Source organism: Myxocyprinus asiaticus, chromosome 6 (genome assembly GCF_019703515.2).
Source record: "Myxocyprinus asiaticus isolate MX2 ecotype Aquarium Trade chromosome 6, UBuf_Myxa_2, whole genome shotgun sequence".
In the NCBI taxonomy this organism is placed as follows: domain Eukaryota; kingdom Metazoa; phylum Chordata; class Actinopteri; order Cypriniformes; family Catostomidae; genus Myxocyprinus; species Myxocyprinus asiaticus.
The window spans coordinates 13,666,109-13,687,039 of record NC_059349.1 but is presented as its reverse complement, the minus strand read 5'-3'; the positions used below and the strand labels follow the sequence as shown (position 1 = coordinate 13,687,039).

At 36.2% G+C, this 20,931-nt stretch overlaps 1 protein-coding gene across 3 annotated transcripts in view; it reads left to right on the top strand.

Moving 5' to 3' along the window:
* The window catches only part of LOC127442467 (low-density lipoprotein receptor-related protein 8-like), a 162,511-nt gene that overhangs the window by 118,160 nt on the left and 23,420 nt on the right, over positions 1–20,931 (top strand). For all 3 annotated transcript variants that reach the window (XM_051700521.1, XM_051700520.1, XM_051700519.1), the window contains 4 exons: positions 399–518; positions 1,365–1,490; positions 9,976–10,147; positions 19,868–20,095. In XM_051700521.1, coding sequence (XP_051556481.1) covers positions 399–518; positions 1,365–1,490; positions 9,976–10,147; positions 19,868–20,095 — 646 coding nt within the window. The remainder of the gene's footprint in view (positions 1–398; positions 519–1,364; positions 1,491–9,975; positions 10,148–19,867; positions 20,096–20,931) is intronic.

The following is a 20,931-nucleotide window of genomic DNA, read 5'->3' as shown; positions in this document are numbered from 1 at the left end:
ATGCATTATTCTGTTATTGTAATTATACTGTACTTCCACACTATCACTATATCACTGCATTACAATGAGTGAAACTTGTTATTAGATGGCTTGTATTTTGCATTAAAGTGAGTGAAATCTTTATTGTATGGTGAGTCATATTTTTGCTTTTAAGTGGGTGAAATCTTTTACCTTGCATTTGAGCATGTGAGTAGCTGGAGTGCTTTTCGTTTCACTCTTGGTGTGAATAAACGTTTCATCTGCAATTTGTTTCCCTTATTCATTGTATTTTTGGTGTGAATAGGCCTTAAGATGCTCACTGCTCAGTACACCTTTCAAGATCTTGTACATTTTAAACCTTGACCTCTCGGGTTTACTGGTTGCTGATTGCTTTCTCTTTCTCTCTGTGTTTCTCACAGGTTTGAATGAATGTTTGCTCAACAATGGTGGCTGCTCACATATTTGTGTGGATCGGCCCATTGGATATGAGTGCCGGTGTCCTACCGGATACAAGCTGCTGGACAAGAGGACGTGTGGAGGTCAGGCGTGACTCAAGTACATTTCAACTGCAGTAGATGAAAAGACAATTTTGTCTGTTTACATAAACAGTAGAATTGAAACTGAGACAGTTGAATGTTGTACTGTAAGGAGAACAATACAATTGTGATTTACAGTGACCCAAAAAGTATTTGTACATTTAAAATATCTGAATGTCATTGCAGTAGATATCAAACCAAGTGGCATCTGTAAGAAAATTACATTAGACTATTTCTCAGAACTAACTTTTCTGAGCTATTTCAGCAATTTTAACCAACTGATCCCATAGTCATTTATAGTGGATGTATGAAGTCAGTTCCCCTCAAGTTTACACAGGTGTCCTAGCAGAGTAACCACAGGTATAGATCATCACATTAACCATGGACATGTTCTGCTAATGTTTGACAACGAGAATGTGTACAAATACATTTTGTCTTAATTGTATCATTCAAAACTTAACAAACATCTGACATGTTTTGCTTGAAAAGTGTGCTTGTGCTATCATTCTTTAAAAAGTATATGCCACTTGGTTTGATATTTGTTATATAATGCAATTACATTTATGCATTTTTACCTGTGGCTTAAGTGTCCAAATACTTTTTGGGGCCACTGTATATCTTATACCAGTATAACAACAACATATTGTATGAATAGTACAATAACATACTGTATGATCACCCTTAACTCTAGTGTTGTACAATAAACCACTGAAGTATCCAATCGGCATCCAGTTACGCTGCTGAACATGACTTAGTGGTTAATAATGGACTGTGTTTTTTATTTGTACCAATCCATTCCAGTGTCATTTAGCCATGTTGAGTGAGTGAGCATGTCAGTTTCCTCCACAGACATCGATGAGTGTGAGAACCCTGATGCTTGCAGTCAGATCTGCATCAACCTTAAAGGGGATTTCAAGTGTGAGTGCCACCCAGGTTATCAGATGGACCCTGTGAGCAAGACTTGCAAAGCAGAGGGTAAGACATCTCTTTGTATAGGGCAATTACATATCTTAAATGCACTAGTTCCCATTTATTCCAGCCTTTACTTAAAGGGGTCTAATTTCCCTTGACCTTTTGAGATAAAAGTGTTCATTGTACTTTGAAAGACATCAGAAACCCCAAATGTTTACATTTTTACGTTTTGTCATTTAGCAGGCGTTTTTATCCAAAGCGACTTACAAATGAGGAACATACGAAGCTATTTGTCATTCAAAAGTCAACAATATCTGCAGTTTCGCACTGCCAAGTTCTCAGAGTAGCTGGTGTAGTGTAGAAGCTGATAATTTAATTATTAGTAAGTTAGTGCAATTAGTGTTGATTGGTTAAAAATTTGCCTGACGTATGACCACATTGGGTGACCTAAAACTTTGCCTGCCCTGTCACGGTGAGGTAGAAGTATAAAAATAATAGAAAGTTCATCAAACCTGGTGCTGTGTGTAGCCCCTGCTACTCTGCATATCCTTCCGACCATTCCCAATGTTAGAAACCAACAGCTGGAATTTATTTTTAACAAGGACCCTGGTCTTTTCAGTCTGAGCTAAAAAGTTTGTGCGACACATTTCAGAGTGGATTGTTTTGTCATGTTGAACATAATGCAATGCAGGCTTTGCAAAGAGGTTGTTATTGCAGGATGGGGGGAGTTAAATATCAATCAGTCAAGAAGACAAAACCCACCTGGCATCATAGAATCATGTTTCTATAACTACAATTTAGCAAAAGGATTTTTACATGGCTCATCGTATAGATTGTGGCAGTTTCCTGGTGAAATGAACACTAGAGGTACTACAACATCAATGGTTTTAATCCCTTTCACACAAGTCAAGAGTAAAATAAACATATTTTATGACATCCAAACACTTTTACTATAATATATGACTTGTAAGGCAATACATCTTAACATTTGCATTACTTAACCAACTACATTTACAAGCTTGTTTGAGCATGATGAAGTTTCACTGTAACTTAACTGATAGAGCATTACACTTGCGATGCAAAAGATTGAATCCAAATGGGGTACGAATCCAAAAGATTATTTTTATTTCCATCTCACATTTGCTTTTATGACACTATCGGTTAGGTTTATTTATTTATTTTTTATTTTTTTGGATTTGTCCAATTTGGAATGCCCAATTCCCAATGTGCTTTTAAGTCCTCGTGGTCACGTAATGATTCGCCTCAGTCCGGGTGGCGGAGGACGAATCCCAAGGGAGACACATATGTGTGTCAGGATCCAGCCACAAAAATTTAAAGTCAACAGAAGTGGCAGGATCCTGACAGGACAGGGAAAACGCAAGGGTTTCTGATAGCGAAGCTCCATTATGCGGCCAAAAGTTGAGAACATTTAAACTTTTGCTGGAACACACTCTATTGTAGGCATCCATTGACCGATGAGAATCTCGGAGAGGCAGGAATAGCTGCGCTGTGAAATCTAAAAACATGGCAGATAAGCTCAGACGTACGGTGTATTCATTCCTGTCCTCTATCTTTCTCTGTCAGGCTAAAAAGAGTAATTGTGCTGAGAGAGCCAGATAAGAGTTTCAGTGTTTACTGGTACATTGTCAAAAATATATATTTTAAATAGCCATCTCAATCCGTGACTACCTCTACCCTCTGTTATGCACCCCTTCTAAACGGACTTTTCACAGTCCCATGTGTCGCTAGTGTGTTAGCGCCCTTAATGTTGTGTAGTGATGGGTGCTTTTGAAACACATCATGAAGCTTTGAAAACTTACGAATCATTTGTTTCAAACCAATGCTTCGGAGCGCATATCAAACTGGCCAAGTCATATGATTTCAGCAAACAAGGCTTTGTTACGTCGTACTGTTTCGAAACAGTTTCAAAATGTTTCGCAGTTACGCTAGGGGGCCTTGATCCCACAGTGAATCCCTGAATTAGTGTTAAATGCAGGCTGTAACTGATCTCGAAATAAATTAGCTAGTGCAAAAATACACAGGATCCGTAAAATCAGACTAGTTGCTGATTTGAATTTTATTCAATTTAATTTCCCTGCCGATCACCTTGAGTTGTGTTCCAAAAGAAAAAAAACCTAAATGTTTTTATGAAAAATAATTTTGAGAGAGTTTTACAAAAGGTGAATCTGAAATTGACTATTGTAGATGATAATGCGCCTTCACTTATTTTTTATTTAGTACACCCAAAATTGGCCATTCTAAAACTGCTGCATAGCCTAGTGGTTAACATGCTCGTCAAACCTTTTTTCTGCCACGGCACACTTTTTACGAATAAAAAAAAAATACCGTGGCATGAAAATTTTTCTCCATGGATTCTTTTTTTATTTTTATTTTTTTTAAGAATTAGCTAAAAACACCAATTCCAGTGATTATAGGGATTTAAATATAACTAATTAACTGCACATTTGTACAGAATTAGCTGCAAAAATAAAGGGTATTTTGGTGTGACTTGCTTCTGTGTCACAAATTTGTTCAGTTTTATTAACTGATTAGTTCAGTGACCACTTCTGGAAATGTCACTAGGTGGCATCAAATGAGCGTCTTATGTGCTATGAGTGAGTCATTGAATAATTTTGAGATGTTCACCACTAAAATCTACCAAGAGACTTTATAGTGTTTAAGCATTAAAGGAACAAAGCAGATCTATATGTTTCCTTCAGTTTGAGCATTATATTTCATCCAAAAAGACAACAATAATAGTCTAATAATAGTGAGTTTCAATAACATCCTTACCTTCTCCTTTATTAAAACTTGCATGACTACAAATCTACTGACTTCAGTATAAGAATTATAAACACAAAGCAGATCTACGGTATCAATTGAGAAAAAAAAATGCAGTTGCTTTGATAGCAGAAAGTAATAAAAGGACTCGTTTATGTTTAGGTCTAAGCGTTTTATTGATACATTTAAATTAGTTCACTAACTGGGGTCTCTCTGAGACTCGGAAACAATAAGGTAATATTTAATTAAAAGAAATTATGAGATTCAATATCTCTTCACAAATTTGGGCAGTTTTTAAATATTTCTTGTTGCTTTAAACTCTCAAAGACATTATTTGTGAAGCAAAGACTTCACAAATACATCACTTTGTTGTAAAGTGGCGTCACTACATAGACTTCAGTGTATTCTGCAGCATTGATGCGAGTCATGTGAAAGCCCCTTAAAGGTGCACCCAGAAATTCTAATACAATACACTTTTTGTCAAATTCGGCAAATATCTCCTCACAGTCTGCTAGCTGTCCGTTCTGTGGGTGGGCTGAAAAAAAATCTAGTATTTGTACACAGCCCTGGCTCTGTAAATGGGACAAAAACAAAGTGGATCAGACCGATCCACACAACACTACTCCAGCCATTCAGCAACAGGGGGTGGTTCTTGCGTGTGCACAGGATGGGGGGTGGTGGCAGAGTGAGAGGAGAAGAGCGATAGCAAATCTGGCTGATGCGAACTGATGAGAAACAGATCAAAAGAAAAAGGTCAGACGAATATAAACTAAAAAAGTTGGATTATGATAAGTCGAGGGCTAGGAGCCGCGTCAACATCGGCGAGGCTTTTCAGCGGTGGAGAGACCTCAGAGAGGTAAAAGGCTTGAAGATGGATGCAGAAGTTGCTCTTTTTCTTCTTGAAAGGTGGGTAACATACATTTTGCTATGTTTCACAGAACACACATATGCTGTTGTTGTGATGTTAGATTTAGTAGCAGGAGAGTTGTGAGTGTCTGGAGCTGGTGTGCGTAAAACCGTCTCACGTGCATGAATTTGGGGGGTGGAGCTTCCATCCCTGAATTTTTTATTTATTTTTATTTATGCATTTATTTATTTTGTGGAATTTGATAATTTACCATGGCACACCTAACATTATTTCACGGCACATTAGTTTGCCGCGGCACAGTGGTTGGGAAACACTGGTCTAAGGCATACGATGAGTGAGTTCTAGTCCCATGTTGTCTGAGTGTATTTTATTACCATACCGTTTCGTTTTCATATGTTTATTGCACAATCTGACAAAGCATAAATATTTGTAAAATTACTTTATAAAACAACTTTTTTTTTTAATTATATAAAATATATAGTGTGGTTTTCAAAATAATTATAAAACAGTAATCATAAAAAGGACAACTTTTATATGAAGGTCTACATATTCTCCAAATATTCAGATCTGGTTTTCCAGGATAGACAACCATGAACATTTGACAAATACAAGGCAGTAAATAATTTCCAATGCATTGAGTCATTGTATCTGCTTTTGACTCGAGTCTTCTCATTGTATTTACATGCCTGTGACCAGCAGATGTATGGGATCAAAATCCTGTCAAAAGTATTGCGGTCACGGATCCAAAAATAATACGCGTGAATCAAAATAATAAGCATGAATAAAAAAATTATAAATACAGATAAAATTAAGCACAAAAATAAATAAAAACCGCAGATCAAAATAATAAGCACAGATCAAAAAATAACAAGCATGAATCAAAAATATATAAACACATTTAAAATATGCTGCAAAAAAAAAAAAAAAAAAGAAAAAAAATTTAAGTAGTCATCAGAATTGCAAACAAAATCATGTTTTCCTTGGTTATAATACTGTTTTGTGTGCTCTCTGATTTTTATCTGTGCTTATTATTTTTTCATTCACGCTTATTATTTTGATTGGTTTTTTTAAGCACTTCAAAACAACGAATCATTTTCAGAAGCAATTGGTTCAGTTGACTAAGTTTTGGAAAGCTTTGTTTCTGCCATCACTACGGTCGTGACACGCTAGTTGACCGTTAAGCTCTCTCCTATGTTTAAAACATATGTAATTTTTTTTTTTAAGACAACCAAAGATTCACCAAATTTGAGTACAAATTTTGAAAATATATAAATAGGCTCTTGACAAATGTTTCAATAAGTCAGTACACACTAACATTCTGGTTTTACCCACAAACTTTAAGCCATGTTGCCATGCTATCCTTTAGAATGACTAATGCAGTAAAATTGTTGGGTTAAATGAATGATAGGCTACATCAAGATTTTAGGGTAGAATTTAATCAGTAGGCTATGATCAGCATGTACAGGTCACCATTTCCTTCAAGATTCTTTTAAGAATTTTAAGCACATTTTTAAATTCACTAGTTCATTTTAAATGGTGAATTTTTAAATGTATGCATCTCTCTCAATTACTGTGAGTTTAAAAAAGTTGCATGCATAGTAATTACATGTGATCAATAAGATGGCTTTAATGTGTTTTTTAAATCATTATTATGTCTGTCGGTGTGTATTAAGGGTAGGAATCGTTTGGAATCTCACGATTCGATTCTTGGGGTCAAGATTCTCGATTTTGAATCGAATTTCGATTCGATATATGCATAGATTTGATTCTAGGTTGCTGTTTTGTGTTACTTTTCCTATTTGACTGCGGTAGACAGTTTATTATGTCTCGAAGAACAAAATCCCATTGAATCAAATCGTTGTCTCTTGGTATAGCTGAAGTACAGCTTTCTCAGTAAAAAGCCGACAGGTTGTGTGGATCATGTACCGAAAACCTTCATTATCAGTGATGCTGTAGGGGTGCAGATCTTTTGAAATGAAATAGGCTATGGACTGAGTTATTTTCTTTGCCTGTTCAGAGTTGACTGGAAGTTTAGGAAATTGGTGCAGAGTGCGTTGGCTGACCGGAATGTTTGCTACTAGAGGTTTTTGTTCCGCGTCATTCATCTCTGGAAGATAGCGTTCGATGTGAGTCCTCATGTTTGTAGTGTTCCCAACATACTTCACCTTCGCTTTACAAAGCTTACATATAGCATAAGTCTTGTCAAGCTCCTTCTTCCCCTGGAGATGATAAAATCCAAAGTTTGTCCAAATGCTTGCCCTGGCTGAAAATGGGGCACTTCGCTGCTGCACTTCCTGCTCACGTCCTGAGGGTGTGCGCTCTCTTAACTGTCTGGGTGCTGCACTGCTCTTGCAGTTGACTTCTGCCTGTTTTGTTCTGACATCACGTTATTAACTAACATTTAGAAAATGGATTTTTAAAATTTGTGAATGGATTCGAATCGGTAGAGGATAGAATCGCGATTCATATGTGAATCGATTTTTCCTCTCACCCCTATTTGTTATCTTCCATGTACACTGTTTAGTGCTTCTCTTGCAACTCTGCAGCTTTGTTCTCTCTGTCCCAGTGAGCTGCACATTTGCTTTTTATTCTTGCGCCTGTACCAATATTAATCTGTATATATTGTTAAGTTAAAGTGTGCTTGTCACGTAGTGTGTTGCCGAGTTAGGAAGGCTCAGTACAACCTTCCTAGTTTTCCAAATGCCATAGGTGATTTATTTTCCAAGCTACATTTAAAAAAAAAAAAAAAAAAGTCCAGTCAACAAAGTGCAAAAGAAAAACTTACTAAATTGTTGCTCAAAAAATTCCGCTTTTACTTGTGCTAAAAACACAAAGAAAAGGTGATGTAAGCAGCAAAACCTGGCACTAAACAATGCCTAGTGGTTCATCCACCAGAATAAACTGTATGTCTCACCTCAGACAAACATATTCAAAAAGCTTGCACAGGTTACAGGATACAACCTTTCTCTCTCCTCAAACATGCTCAAACAATGCCTTAAATAGCCCAGTTTCCTGCCAAACTCTAGCGGGAGGAACAATTGTCATGGGGGAAACCTCTCCCTATAACACACATCATGGAATTCCACAGTATAACATTGTTACATAAATACTATACATGCATGTTCAAAAAATCATTTCTTACCCACATAATCATCATAATACAAACAAATACAACAGAAATAAGACCTTTAACACATCATAGCACTCACGTCTCTCTCTATTTTGGAAAATGGTACAACCAATCACAAAGTAAGTTCTGGCTACTCGCGCTACCAGAGCCCACCCTCAAAACACAGGATCAGACAGGTAAGATCTAACATGTGCCATAATATGCAAAATTGCCCAATAAAGAAAATAATTTAAAACAAACCATAACTCTCAGTTATTCTTACATAACATTAACAATTGATGTTGGTATTGTCCATCAACACATATACAACATGCAACAAATAATAACTTTTTGTGAAATCAATACAAACTACAAGTAAATATAAAATAGTACAAGGCTAACACTCTAGTGATGACGTCATCATCCAGGTTTGTCATCACAGTGCTGATATGGTGAGCTTAGTGTATAAGAGCCTTTCTCACTGAAGGTGAGGCATTGCTTTAGTGGGGTGGTTTATAAAAGGTTCCAATTTTATGTTTTAAGTGTATTCATAATAAATTTGCCATTGCAGGTGTTGTGTGGCTCTGTATAACGCTAGCTGCTGTTTCTTTATACAGTACCTGTTTCTATACTTATGTTCCTGTGTGCTGTTTTATCATAGTCGTTCGTTTGTTTTGCCAAACTTGTTGCACTACATTTGTCTTGATTGCATTCAATAAGGCAGAAAATCAGATCCAGGTGGGGTTTTGTGATAATAAAGTGGAACATTGCGCTGTAAAAGTAACTTAACCTACACTTACATTTAGTCTACACCAGCTCATATAATCCACATTAAATAGAACTGAAACTGGAGCTGGCATGTCCAAAGATGCTAAACTAACGCTGAAAATTTTACCATATCTCCAGAAGTTATGGTTATTCGGTTTGACATTTGGTTTCTCCTTCCCACGCTCTCTGGAGCCGACAATTTTACAAAATATCATTAGCACAATTAGGTTTAAGAATATATGACTATCATACAGGAATAAAACATTTAACTCAAACGGTCATCGCCTGTTGTAGCTGGAGAATTATTCCTAAAAATACTCCTATAGGCTTTCATGAACTAGTGCTTGTAAGGGACCATCTGAAAATTCCACCCACAGCACTAAAAGGTCAGAGGTGTCCAAGTGTTCATTTATTAATTTATTCAATTAAAGTGTAAGTTATACATACAGTTTACAATCTTTAGAATGTGTAAATGTTTTAAGACAGAACATGCAAGGTAGTTGCATTGAACACTTGGATACTAGTGACGTTTTAGTACAGTGTGTGGACTTTTCAGACGGTCTCTTTTGCACCTAAGCAAATAATTAATAAATATTGAACTTAAATTAAACTTTACCCTGTTAAATATTATTATGCAGTCATAATGCATTGATGTTTTGTTTAAATATAATTAGTTTGGTCTACTTACTATGATGTGTGGTCTCTGAACTCAGTGGGATGTAAAATGAGAATACTACTCTTACCATTCTACCACTCCAATTTAGGTGGGGCCACTGGGGGGGCCAGGCCTATTTACACGGGGGCATGCCTTGTCCCATAGACTTCCATTGTAAATGCATTACTGTTAACACAGTAATAACATAATTTTCTGTGGTAATGTAAGGTCTGACAACCCCAAAACATTCCTTTTAACTCCAAGAAGTAACTGTAAGAACAGCTGGCTGAAGAATACAGTCTTTCTTTCAGGTGAAAGTAATCTGCTAACTCTATTTGATGTCACCTGTCTTTCTGTCTTCATTTAGGAAAAAGCCCTTACCTAATGTTCACAAACAGGCATGAGATCAGGCGCATTGACCTGGTAAAGAGGGACTACACACAGGTGGTTCCTACTCAGAAGAACGCTGTTGCCATTGATATAGACGTGGCCACCAATCTCATGTTCTGGTGTGACCGTTTTCAACGCAAAATATACAGGTGACCTCAACTTGACCTTTACCTTTGTTATTATTCTGTAAATATGTTGGAAGTTGTTGATCTTTAAAGGGAGCCAAGCTCATTATGATAAGAACATGCCTTCATGTAATGCTAAAGTGCTGCTTCATGGGCTTGTGATATGTTAATTATTTTAAACTGAATAGAAACGGCTCTGGTTATTTACATATCCTGTCTCTCACACGCTCATACTGTTACTCTCCACATTAAATAATTAAAATGAGACGCAGGGAGGCAGAAATACTGCACTTCCAAAACATTAAGTGTTTAAGCTGCTATATTATTGAAGAAGAGACTATAATTTTAAAATAATAGTTCACCCAAAAATAAAAATACTTCTATCATTTTCTCACCCTCAAGCCTATTTTATAGCAGACTTGAAATATAGCTAACAAGTCATATTAACTTAATAATAATTATTTTATTATTATTTTTTTGTTGTTGTTGTTTTGGAGCTTGATATCCTCAGCAGCCATTACATTTGTCACTATTTCTTCTTTAGTGTTCCATGGAAGAAAGAAAGTCATACAGAATTGGAACAACATTTCCATTTTGGGGGTACTATTCCTTTTAAGTACTTGAGCTGGCATATTGCTAGCAGTGACTTCAATGGTAATATAGGAGAGGTTTTTATCTTCCTGCCATATCAAGCTCTGGCCCTGTTGGAAACTAATTTAAAACAAAACAAAGAAAAAGAACCTCTACACTTCTCATTTTTCTATGGTCAGTCTCACTTTCTTCCATTCTATGTGGTCCCGCTAATTGGGGACGTTCACTTTCCTAGTAATAGATACCTCAACAGGAACCCAAAAATTATGTAAGATCTACATTTACATTACATTTATGTGTAAGGCTGGCACCAGAATGTCTACAACCAAAAGGCGCCATTTCCAGTAAAAGTCAAAGAACTCTGCGAGAATCAACGTCATAGAACTCTCTCACAAAAGCTGAAATCTACACCTGAATATCACCACGTGTGATAAAGTGCAAATCGCCTTTTGCTGAAATCTACACCTGAATATCACCACAGTGTGATAAATTGCAAATCACCTTGCTGCCCCCCCTTCTCTCTCCCCTTCTCCCCTTCAACAGCTCTGGACCAACACAAAGACATAAGATTTATATGTAAAAATATAACAAATAACATGAAAACAAAGAATGCAACTGTATATGTTTGATATCATTTAAGAGGTCTCTGTGCGACTGGTATAGTGGTCTCTTTCCCATGTTGATAAAACAAATGGTAACAAAGTTATAAGGTCTTTGCCAAATACTGCATAATTCTGGAGGTGTCTCCCTCTCCTTGACCTACAATTGAAATTATCTCCTGTATGTTAACAAGGTTAAACCCCAGGAAGTCAAGAACCCATTCACCCCCAAATCCTCATTATCCATAGGATAATACCATTTGGTACACAATGTTTATTCTATCTAGATATTTAAGGAAAGTTGGCACGAAGCTCTGGGAATCTGTATACAGATCTCCCATGCTGTACCGCTGCATGTAGTTTTGTCAGGTATGTTTCTTTGACTTGTCTTTTATTTTTAGTAATGCTTGTTTATTCTGATCATGTGAAATTGGCTTTGATTTGAATTTCTGCAACAATGTTTTATATCCTACCTGACAAATAAATTGTTATTATTTGATTTATTCTGAATTCCTCTGAAATCATTACTGGAGCTTTAATATAGGAGGAAGCCATTTAAAGACTCTCAGTTTGAATTTAAACCACTCAGGATAACCAGGTAGGACAACCACCTAGGACAACCAGGTAGGACAACCACCTAGGACAGCCGGGTAGGATTTGAATTTCAATAGACCAGAGTAGACCATACTGGAGCTTTAATATAGGAGAAACCACTCAGGAGAAAGCCATTTAAAGAATCTGTCACTGCTCACCGCCCGTCTTTGCAAGTTGTATATACGTGACTAAGTGGCAATATCGTCTGGTTATGAGAAAAGCCAAACCAGACGATATTAGTTAACCCTACAACCGCTGACTAAGAACGGAACTGGCTATCCATTTTCGGGAGGTTTACGTAATTTAATAATGGCCGGCGTAAGTCTCCAAAGATCAAAAGGACAATGAATAGAAGAGGATTTAGAGTAATCAATAACCTAAAAATGTTAAATTAAAAGAATGATCAGAAATTAATTTGAGCTTAAATATAAATTAGAGGTCAACTTAAAATTGGAGTCAGATTAATATAAAATTGGAGTCAGATAAAATGAATAACGGAATTAAATGTGTGAATTAACAATAATTGATTTACTTCAGCGCTCAGAAAAGACAGAACAGCGCAGAGACCTTCAAGGGCAATTTATTGAAGTTCCGCTCTGGAACGGATATGAAAATTATCCATAGATATCCTCTTTCTTTTTTTACATATGCATTTGGCAGATGCTTTTATCCAAAGTGACTTACAGTGCACTTATTACAGGGACAATACCCCCCGGAGCAACCTGGAGTTAAGTGCCTTGCTCAAGGACACAATGGTGGTGGCTGTGGGGTTCGAACCGACAACCTTCTGCTTACCAGTTATGTGCTTTAGCCCACTACGCCACCACCTAATCTTATTAAATGGCAGTGCTCTGCCCTCTCTCTGTCCACCATCTCTTTTGGACTTCTAGCTGTGGATAAAGTGCAAAGTCATTAGCTGTAACTGCACCACTGTGAGCTTGACCTAATTTCGGATGATGTTGGAGCTGATAATAGAAGGGTGTGGGGCGAGTTGGGGCCCTGCAGAGGCAGCTATTTATTGAGACACCCGTGGCACTTCAAATGATGTGAAGTTCACCTGCAGGTGATGAGTAAAGGGGTGCTGAGTTTTTAACTAACTAAGCATGACACAACAAGTTACCAGCAGTAAATAAGTAATGTTTCTGTTCTCACTGAAAGCGAAATATGTGAAGCTAAAATGTTACTGTTAATCAGATTATGTTTGATGTTTAACCTACAGTTAAGAGGAGTCAGATTTTGGACCAATAAGGTTTCGCTATTCCTAGTGTGATGCAACAGATAAAGATACAAAGCGACTGAAAAAATGTCTTGTCCATTGCCATGAACAGTTAAGACAAAAAATGAAAAAAAGATTTAAGAGATGTTCACACTTACAGGGATTTTCACCCATAAAGTCATTAATTTTCAATGAATGATATGATTGACATCGACTGTTGATGCAACCAAACTGATGAATAAAAGAATCAAAGCAACCAGCTGTCATTAATTTTCAATGAGAACTGGCCATTTAAAGAGGCACGAGCATCAACGTCCATCGCCGATGCGACAAAGTTGAGCAGACTTCAACTAAATGCAAATGAGCAGTATCACAATGTGGCGATGACCAATGGGAAGGAAGACAGTGACGATCATGTGATTCACCTTTAAATACCATTGAATGATTGAGTAGGAATGCCATTGAATAGTTGATGCCATCAAATAGTTAAATAGGTTTGCCAGTGAATAGCTGATACAATTGAATAGTTAATTAGGAATGCTATTGATTAGTTAATACCATCGAAAAGCAAAGAAATTACATTTAATAGTTGATACCATTGAATAGTTAAGTAAAAATGTCACTGAATAGTTGCCACAATCAAATAGTTGTGCAGGAATGCCACTGAATAGCAGTGCATTCACTTCAACACTTCAACACACCCCCAAAGTTGTTGACAGGATGGGGGGGTGGGTGGATATGTGTGGGTGCCGCCCCACCACAAGATGCCACCGACCCCCGCAAGATGCCACCCTGGGCAACGGCACATGTCGCCCATGCCTAAATCCGCTACTCTTGAATAGTTATTACCATCGAATAGTTTAGTAGGAATGCCATTGAATAGTTGAAACCATCAATTAGTTGAGTAGGAATGCCATTGAATAGTTGATACAATCGAAAAGTGGAAATTACATTTAATAGTTGATACCATGGAATAGTTGAGTAGAAATTACATTTAACACTTGATACCATGGAATAAATGAGTTGGAATGCCTTTGAATTGATAACATTGAATAGTTGAGTAGGAATGCCATTGAAAAGTTGATAACATCTAATAGTTAAAGGAGACCTTTACAAGATGTAATATAAGTCTCAGGTGTCCCCAGAATGTGTCTGTGAAGCTTCAGCTCAAAATACCCCACGGATCATTTATTATACCATGTTGTAAATGCCTCTTTTTGGGTGGAATCAAAAACACGCTGTTTTCGTGTGTGTCTCTTTAAATGCAAATGAGCTGCTGCTCCCCGCCCCCTTTCCGGAACAGGGCTGTGCCTTTACAGCTTGTGCTTCGGATACTATAGCAACAACAATTCAGATCCAATATGACTGACACCATAAATACCAGAGTGTTTTTCAACCATTTAGCAACGATGGATGAGCAACACAAAAATATACTGTAATGACGTTAGCTATGTGCTATAACGAGACATGGCATTTTAGGGGGTTGTCTTGCATCATGCAATTTGCAAACATTCACAAAATATAAAGTGCGATACTTACATCTTCAGGATATAAAGCTGGAAAACGAACAGTTGGTACTGATCCGTGCTTGAGAATCAAATATTTAGAAAAGCCTGCTTTATATTGACCCTCATTCACAAAGCAGTCCAGTGTAAAATTATTTGCTCAAACATACACGAATTTTGGTATGTTTTGGGGAACAATTTCTTCAAAAACAAAACTTGTCCACTGCGTCTTCAGTGGCTTTGATGCTGGGAGTACATGAAGACTCTTATGTTCACTTTTACAGCCAACAACAGAACACTTATGACGCTTACGAAGCTGAGACATTATTCTTCTCAATGTAGCTGCTCCAGTGTGGAAAGAAATGGCGGACCGTGTGTCGATCACTCAGAGGAGGATCTATGATAATAGGGTGGAGTCCGTCACCAGTCGTGGGCGAGGCCTGCTCTAAAGTGATGTTACTTTAGAGCGGATACCAAAACTAGTCATTTTGAGACACTGTTTTTGATTAATAGAAATATAAGAAAGAGGAGTGGGTGGACTTTTAACATTGTAGGGTGGTTGTAAAAGTGGTAAAAGTGAATTTTGCATAATAGGTCCCCTTTAAGTCAAAATGCCACTGAATAGTTGATTCCATCGAATAATTAAATAGTAATGCCATTGAACAGTTGATAGCATTGAATAGTTGAGTAGGTTTGCCAATGAATAGTTGGTGCAAATGAACAGTTGAGTAGGAAGGCCATTGAATAGTTGATACCATCAAATAGTTGAGTCAGAAAGCCACTGAGTAGTTGACAGGGTTGGGGAGTAATGAAATACATGTAACGGGAATACGTATTTAAAATACAAAATATAAGTAACTGTATTCCACTACAGTTACAATTTAAATCATTGGTATTTAGAATACAGTTACATTCAAAAAGTATTTTGATTACTGAAGTGATTACTTTGCATTTTATTGTCATTTGTTTCATTTAATATATAGTCCTTTCAGATGGAAAAATGTATATATAGTGCATTTGAACAGTGGTGAAACACTTTCTTATGATGTGTTACATTCATACGAGCAGACAGAGAAGTTTGAAGTAAGTTTGGAGCAGAATAAATAGAAATAAACCCTGTGTAAATTGTCAGATTTACAATAAGCTAAAATGCTATTTCTAGCCATTTTACATGCACGTTACCAGGCACGATCGTATTTTTTTATCAAGAAAATTCACGTTGGATCGTAATTTCTTTTTTTTAGTAAGACCTTTGATATTAGGGTAAAAAACATATTCTTGATGATAATTTTTTGTATTGTTTTCCTGTAAAAATATCTAAAAATCCTTAAAACAAGATAACTTTGATTGATCATGTTTTAGAAACAACACTGCATAAGATATTTAGGTTTTTCAGAGAATGTATTTTTAATGTGTGTATTTTGTCTTACTGTACTGGCAGAGTTTTTATAGTCAAAACAAGTGAAAAAATCTACCAGTGCTGAAGGGTGAAGAAGTAATCCAAAGTGTTAGAATACATTACTGACCTTGAGTAATCTAATGGAATATGTTACAAATGATATTTTACAGCATGTATTCTCTAATCTGTAGTGGAATACATTTCAAAAGTAACCCTCCTAACCCTGGTAGTTGATACCATAGAATAGCTGAGTAGAAATGCCATTGAACAGTTGATAACATTGAATAGTTTAATAGAAATGCCACTGAACAGTTGTTACCATCAAATAGTTGAGTAGGAATGCCACTGAATAGTTGCTACCATCAAATAGTTGTGAAGGAATGCTATTGAATAGTTATTACCATCGAATAGTTGAGTAGGAATGCCACTGAATATTTGAAACCATCGAATAGTTGAGTAAGAATGCCATTAAATTGTTTATACAATTGAATAGTTGAGTAGGAATGCAAATGACTAGTTCCTATCATCAAATAATTGAGTAGGAATGCCACTGAATAGTTAATACCATCGAATAGTTGAGTAGAAATGCCACTCAATAGTTGATACCATCAAATATTTGAGTAGGAATGCTATTGAATAGTTATTACCATCGAATAGTTTTGTAGGAACGCCATTGAATAGTTGAAACCATCGAATAGTTGAGTAGGAATGCCATTGAATAGTTTATACAATTGAATAGTTGAGTCGGAATGCCATGTAATAGTTGATAACATCGAATAGTTGAGTAGGAATGCCATTGAATAGTTGATACCATTGAATAGTTGAGTAGAAATGCCATTAAATAGTTGTTTCCATCAAATATTTGAGTAGAAATGGCACTGAATAGTTGATACCATTGAATAGTTTAGTAGGAATGCCATTGAATAGTTGAAACCATCAAATAGTTGAGTAGGAATGCCACTGAATAGTTGAGTCAAAATGCCACTGAATAGTTGATACCATTGAATAGTTCAGTTGGAATGCCTTGGAATTGATAACATCAAATAATTGAGTAGGAATGCCATTGAAAAGTTGATAACATCTAATAGTTAAGTCAAAATGACACTGAATTGTTGATTCCATCGAATAGTTAAATAATAATGCCATTGAACAGTTGATAACATTGAATAGTTGAGTAGGTTTGCCAATGAATAGTTGATACAACTGAATAGTTGAGTAGGAAGGCCATTGAATAGTTGATACCATCAAATAGTTGTCAGAATGCCACTGAGTAGTTGATACCATAGAATAGTTGAGTAGGAATGCCACTGAATAGTTAATACCATCAAATAGTTGAGCAGAAATGCCATTGAGCAGTTGATAACATTGAATAGTTGAATAGAAATGCCACTGAACAGTTGCTACCATCAAATAGTTGAGTAGGAATGCCACTAAATAGTTGCTATGATCAAATAGTTGTAAAGGAATGCTATTGAATAGTTATTACCATAGAATTGTTTAGTAGGAATGCCATTGAATAGTTGATACCATCGAATAGATGAGTAGGAATGCCACTGAATAGTTATTACCATCGAATAGTTGAGTAGGAATGCCATTAAATAGTTTATACAATTGAATAGTTGAGTCAGAATGCCATGTAATAGTTGATAACATCGAATAGTTGAGTAGGAATGCCATTAAACATTTATACATTTGAATAGTTGAGTCAGAATGCCATTGAATAGTTTCTACCATCAAATAGTTGAGTAGGAGTGCCATGTAATAGTTGATACCATCAAATGTTTGAGTAGGAATGCTGTTGAATAGTTATTACCATCAAATAGTTTAGTAGGAATGCCATTGAATAGTTGATACCATTGAATAGTTGAGTAGAAATGCCAATAAATAGTTGTTACCATCAAATATTTGAGTTGAAATGGCATTGAATAGTTGATACCATCGAATAGTTGAGTTGGAATGCCTTTGAATTGATACCATCGCATAGTTGAGTAGGAATGCAATTGGAAAGTTGAGTAGAAATGCCATTGAATAGTTGTTACCATCAAATATTTGAGTAGGAATGCTATTGAATAGTTATTACCATAGAATAGTTTAGTAGGAATGCCATTGAATAGTTTATACAATTGAATAATTGAGTCGGAATGCCAGTGAATAGTTTCTACCATCAAATAATTGAGTTTGAAAGCCTTTGAATTGATACCATAGAATAGTTGAGTAGAAATGCCATTGAACAGTTGATAACATCGAATGGTTGAATCGAAATGCCACTGAATAGTTGCTACCATCAAATAGTTGTGAAGGAATGCTTTTGAATAGTTATTACCATCGAATAGTTTAGTAGGAATACCATTGAATAGTTAAAACCATTGAATAGTTTAGTAGGAATACCATTGAATAGTTGAAACCATTAAATAGTTTAGTAGGAATACCATTGAATAGTTGAAACCATCGAATAGTTGAGTAGGAATGCAATTGAATAGTTGATACAATCGAATAGCTGTGAAGGAATACCACTGAATAGTTGAAACCATCGAATAGTTGAGTAGGAATGCCATTGAATAGTTGATACAATCGAATAGTTGTGAAGGAATACCACTGAATAGTTGAAACCATCGAATAGTTGAGTAGGAATGCCATTGAATAGTTGATACCATCGAATAGATGAGTAGGAATGCCACTGAATAGTTATTACCATCGAATAGTTTAGAAGTAATACCATTGAATAGTTGAAACCATCGAATAGTTGAGTTGAAATGCCATTGAATAGTTGATACAATCGAATAGTTGTGAAGGAATACCATTGAATAGTTGAAACCATCGAATAGTTGAGTAGGAATGCCATTGAATAGTTGATACAATCGAATAGTTGAGAAGGAATACCATTGAATAGTTGAAACCATCGAATAGATGAGTAGAAATGCCACTGAATAGTTTTTACCATTGAATAGTTTAGTAGGAATGTCACTGAATAGTTGAAACCATTGAAAAGGTGAGTAGGAATGCCATTAAATAGTTTATACAATTGAATAGTTGAGTCAGAATGCCATTGAATAGTTGCTACCATAAAATAGTTGAGTAGGAGTGCCATGTAATAGTTGATAACATCGAATAGTTAAGTATACCATTGAATAGTTGTTACCATCAAAAATTGAGTAGAAATGGCATTGAATAGTTGATACCATTGAATAGTTGAGTTGGAATGCCTTTGAATTGATACCATCGAATAGTTGAGTAGGAATGCCATAAAATAGTTGTTACCATCAAATATTTGAGTAGGAATGCTATTGAATAGTTTATACAATTGAATAGTTGAGTCAGAATACCATTGAATAGTTTCTGCCATCAAATAGTTGAGTAGGAGTGCCATGTAATAGTTGATAACATCGAATATTTGAGTTGGAAGGCCTTTTAATTGATACCATCGAGTAGTTGAGTAGAAATGCCATTGAAAAGTTGATAACAACGAATAGTTGATTTGGAATGCCATTGAACACTTGATAACATTGAGTAGTTAAGGTATTCGATGCATTGCGTCACTGCTCATTTGCATAAAGTCTGCTCAACTTTATTGCATCACCAATGGTCTCTGTTGCTTATGTCACCTCAAATCACCAAATGTCTTTGAAAACTATTGAAAATGAATGGTTTTCAGTCTCTTTTGTCAATTTTGTTGCCTCACCAATGGTCTCTGTCGCCTCAGATTGCCAACTCTCATAGAAAAAGAAGAACCTTCTTTCAAGTTTGTCAGTATAAATCACTGTCAGTGTGAATGGCCCTTTAAATGTGGAAGGGATTTAACGCTTGTTGTTTTATCGCATCACTTATCATGTCTCTCTACAGTGCGTACATCCACGAGGCGAGCGACCCGTCTCGGCATTTTACTCTGATTGACTCTGATCTGCACTCCCCTGAGGGTCTGGCTCTGGACTGGGTCCAGCACAACCTCTACTGGACTGACTCGGGTGACAGAACCATCTCTGTGGCATCTTCAGATGGCAACAAGAGACGCGTGCTGATCAGCACTGAACTGAGTGAGCCGCGGGCAATCGCTGTCGATCCAGAGCGAGGGTGAGCACACATTTCATAGATCACCCATCAAACACATCTAATTCCAACACTGTTACACAACAAGACACAATCCCTATGGGAAAGTGTGTATTTCCCTACTATATAGTATGCAAAAAGCAGTACATCAAATGAGGAGGAGGACAGAAATCCCCAGTATTCATAAAATAGTAGGCAAGAAATACCTGGATGACCTACTACATCCACTGGACACTTTACTATGCTATAAGGCAATAGGAGGTAATGCTGAATGTTAAAAAACTGCAGAGAACCACGAGTCTGGTGGCTTTTTTCAACTGTAAGTGCTATATACTGTATACCAAGAAAGTTGTTCCTTGTACTTACAATTGACTTGTTTAACAAAACCAGAGTACATATTTTTCAAGGTTTTTGTTACTGCATCATACATTCGGGTCATGGGACAATGCCCATGTTCCCATATGAAGTATGTCCGGGAATGTATTTATAGCTGCATACTTGAAGAATGTAATTTATTCCTATTTTTATTAGAAGCAGAATGAGCTTTATTGCCATGTATGCTTACACACACACTCGCAAGGAATTTGTCATGGTGACAGAAGCTTCCAGTGCAAAGAGAATACAAAAAAATAAACATTGATGGTAAACATCTGAAATATACATAAAGAAATATATATGTAAACAGTGAAATAAGAATAGAAAATAAGATACAACAGATAAATATATAGAGGAAACTACAATATGGCAATAATGTTGTTCAAATATGTTATATACAGATATACAGTTATGTGCAAGTTGATTTAATGTATTGTGCAGAAGAGGTAGGATATGTCAAATAAATATAAATGGATTATACACTG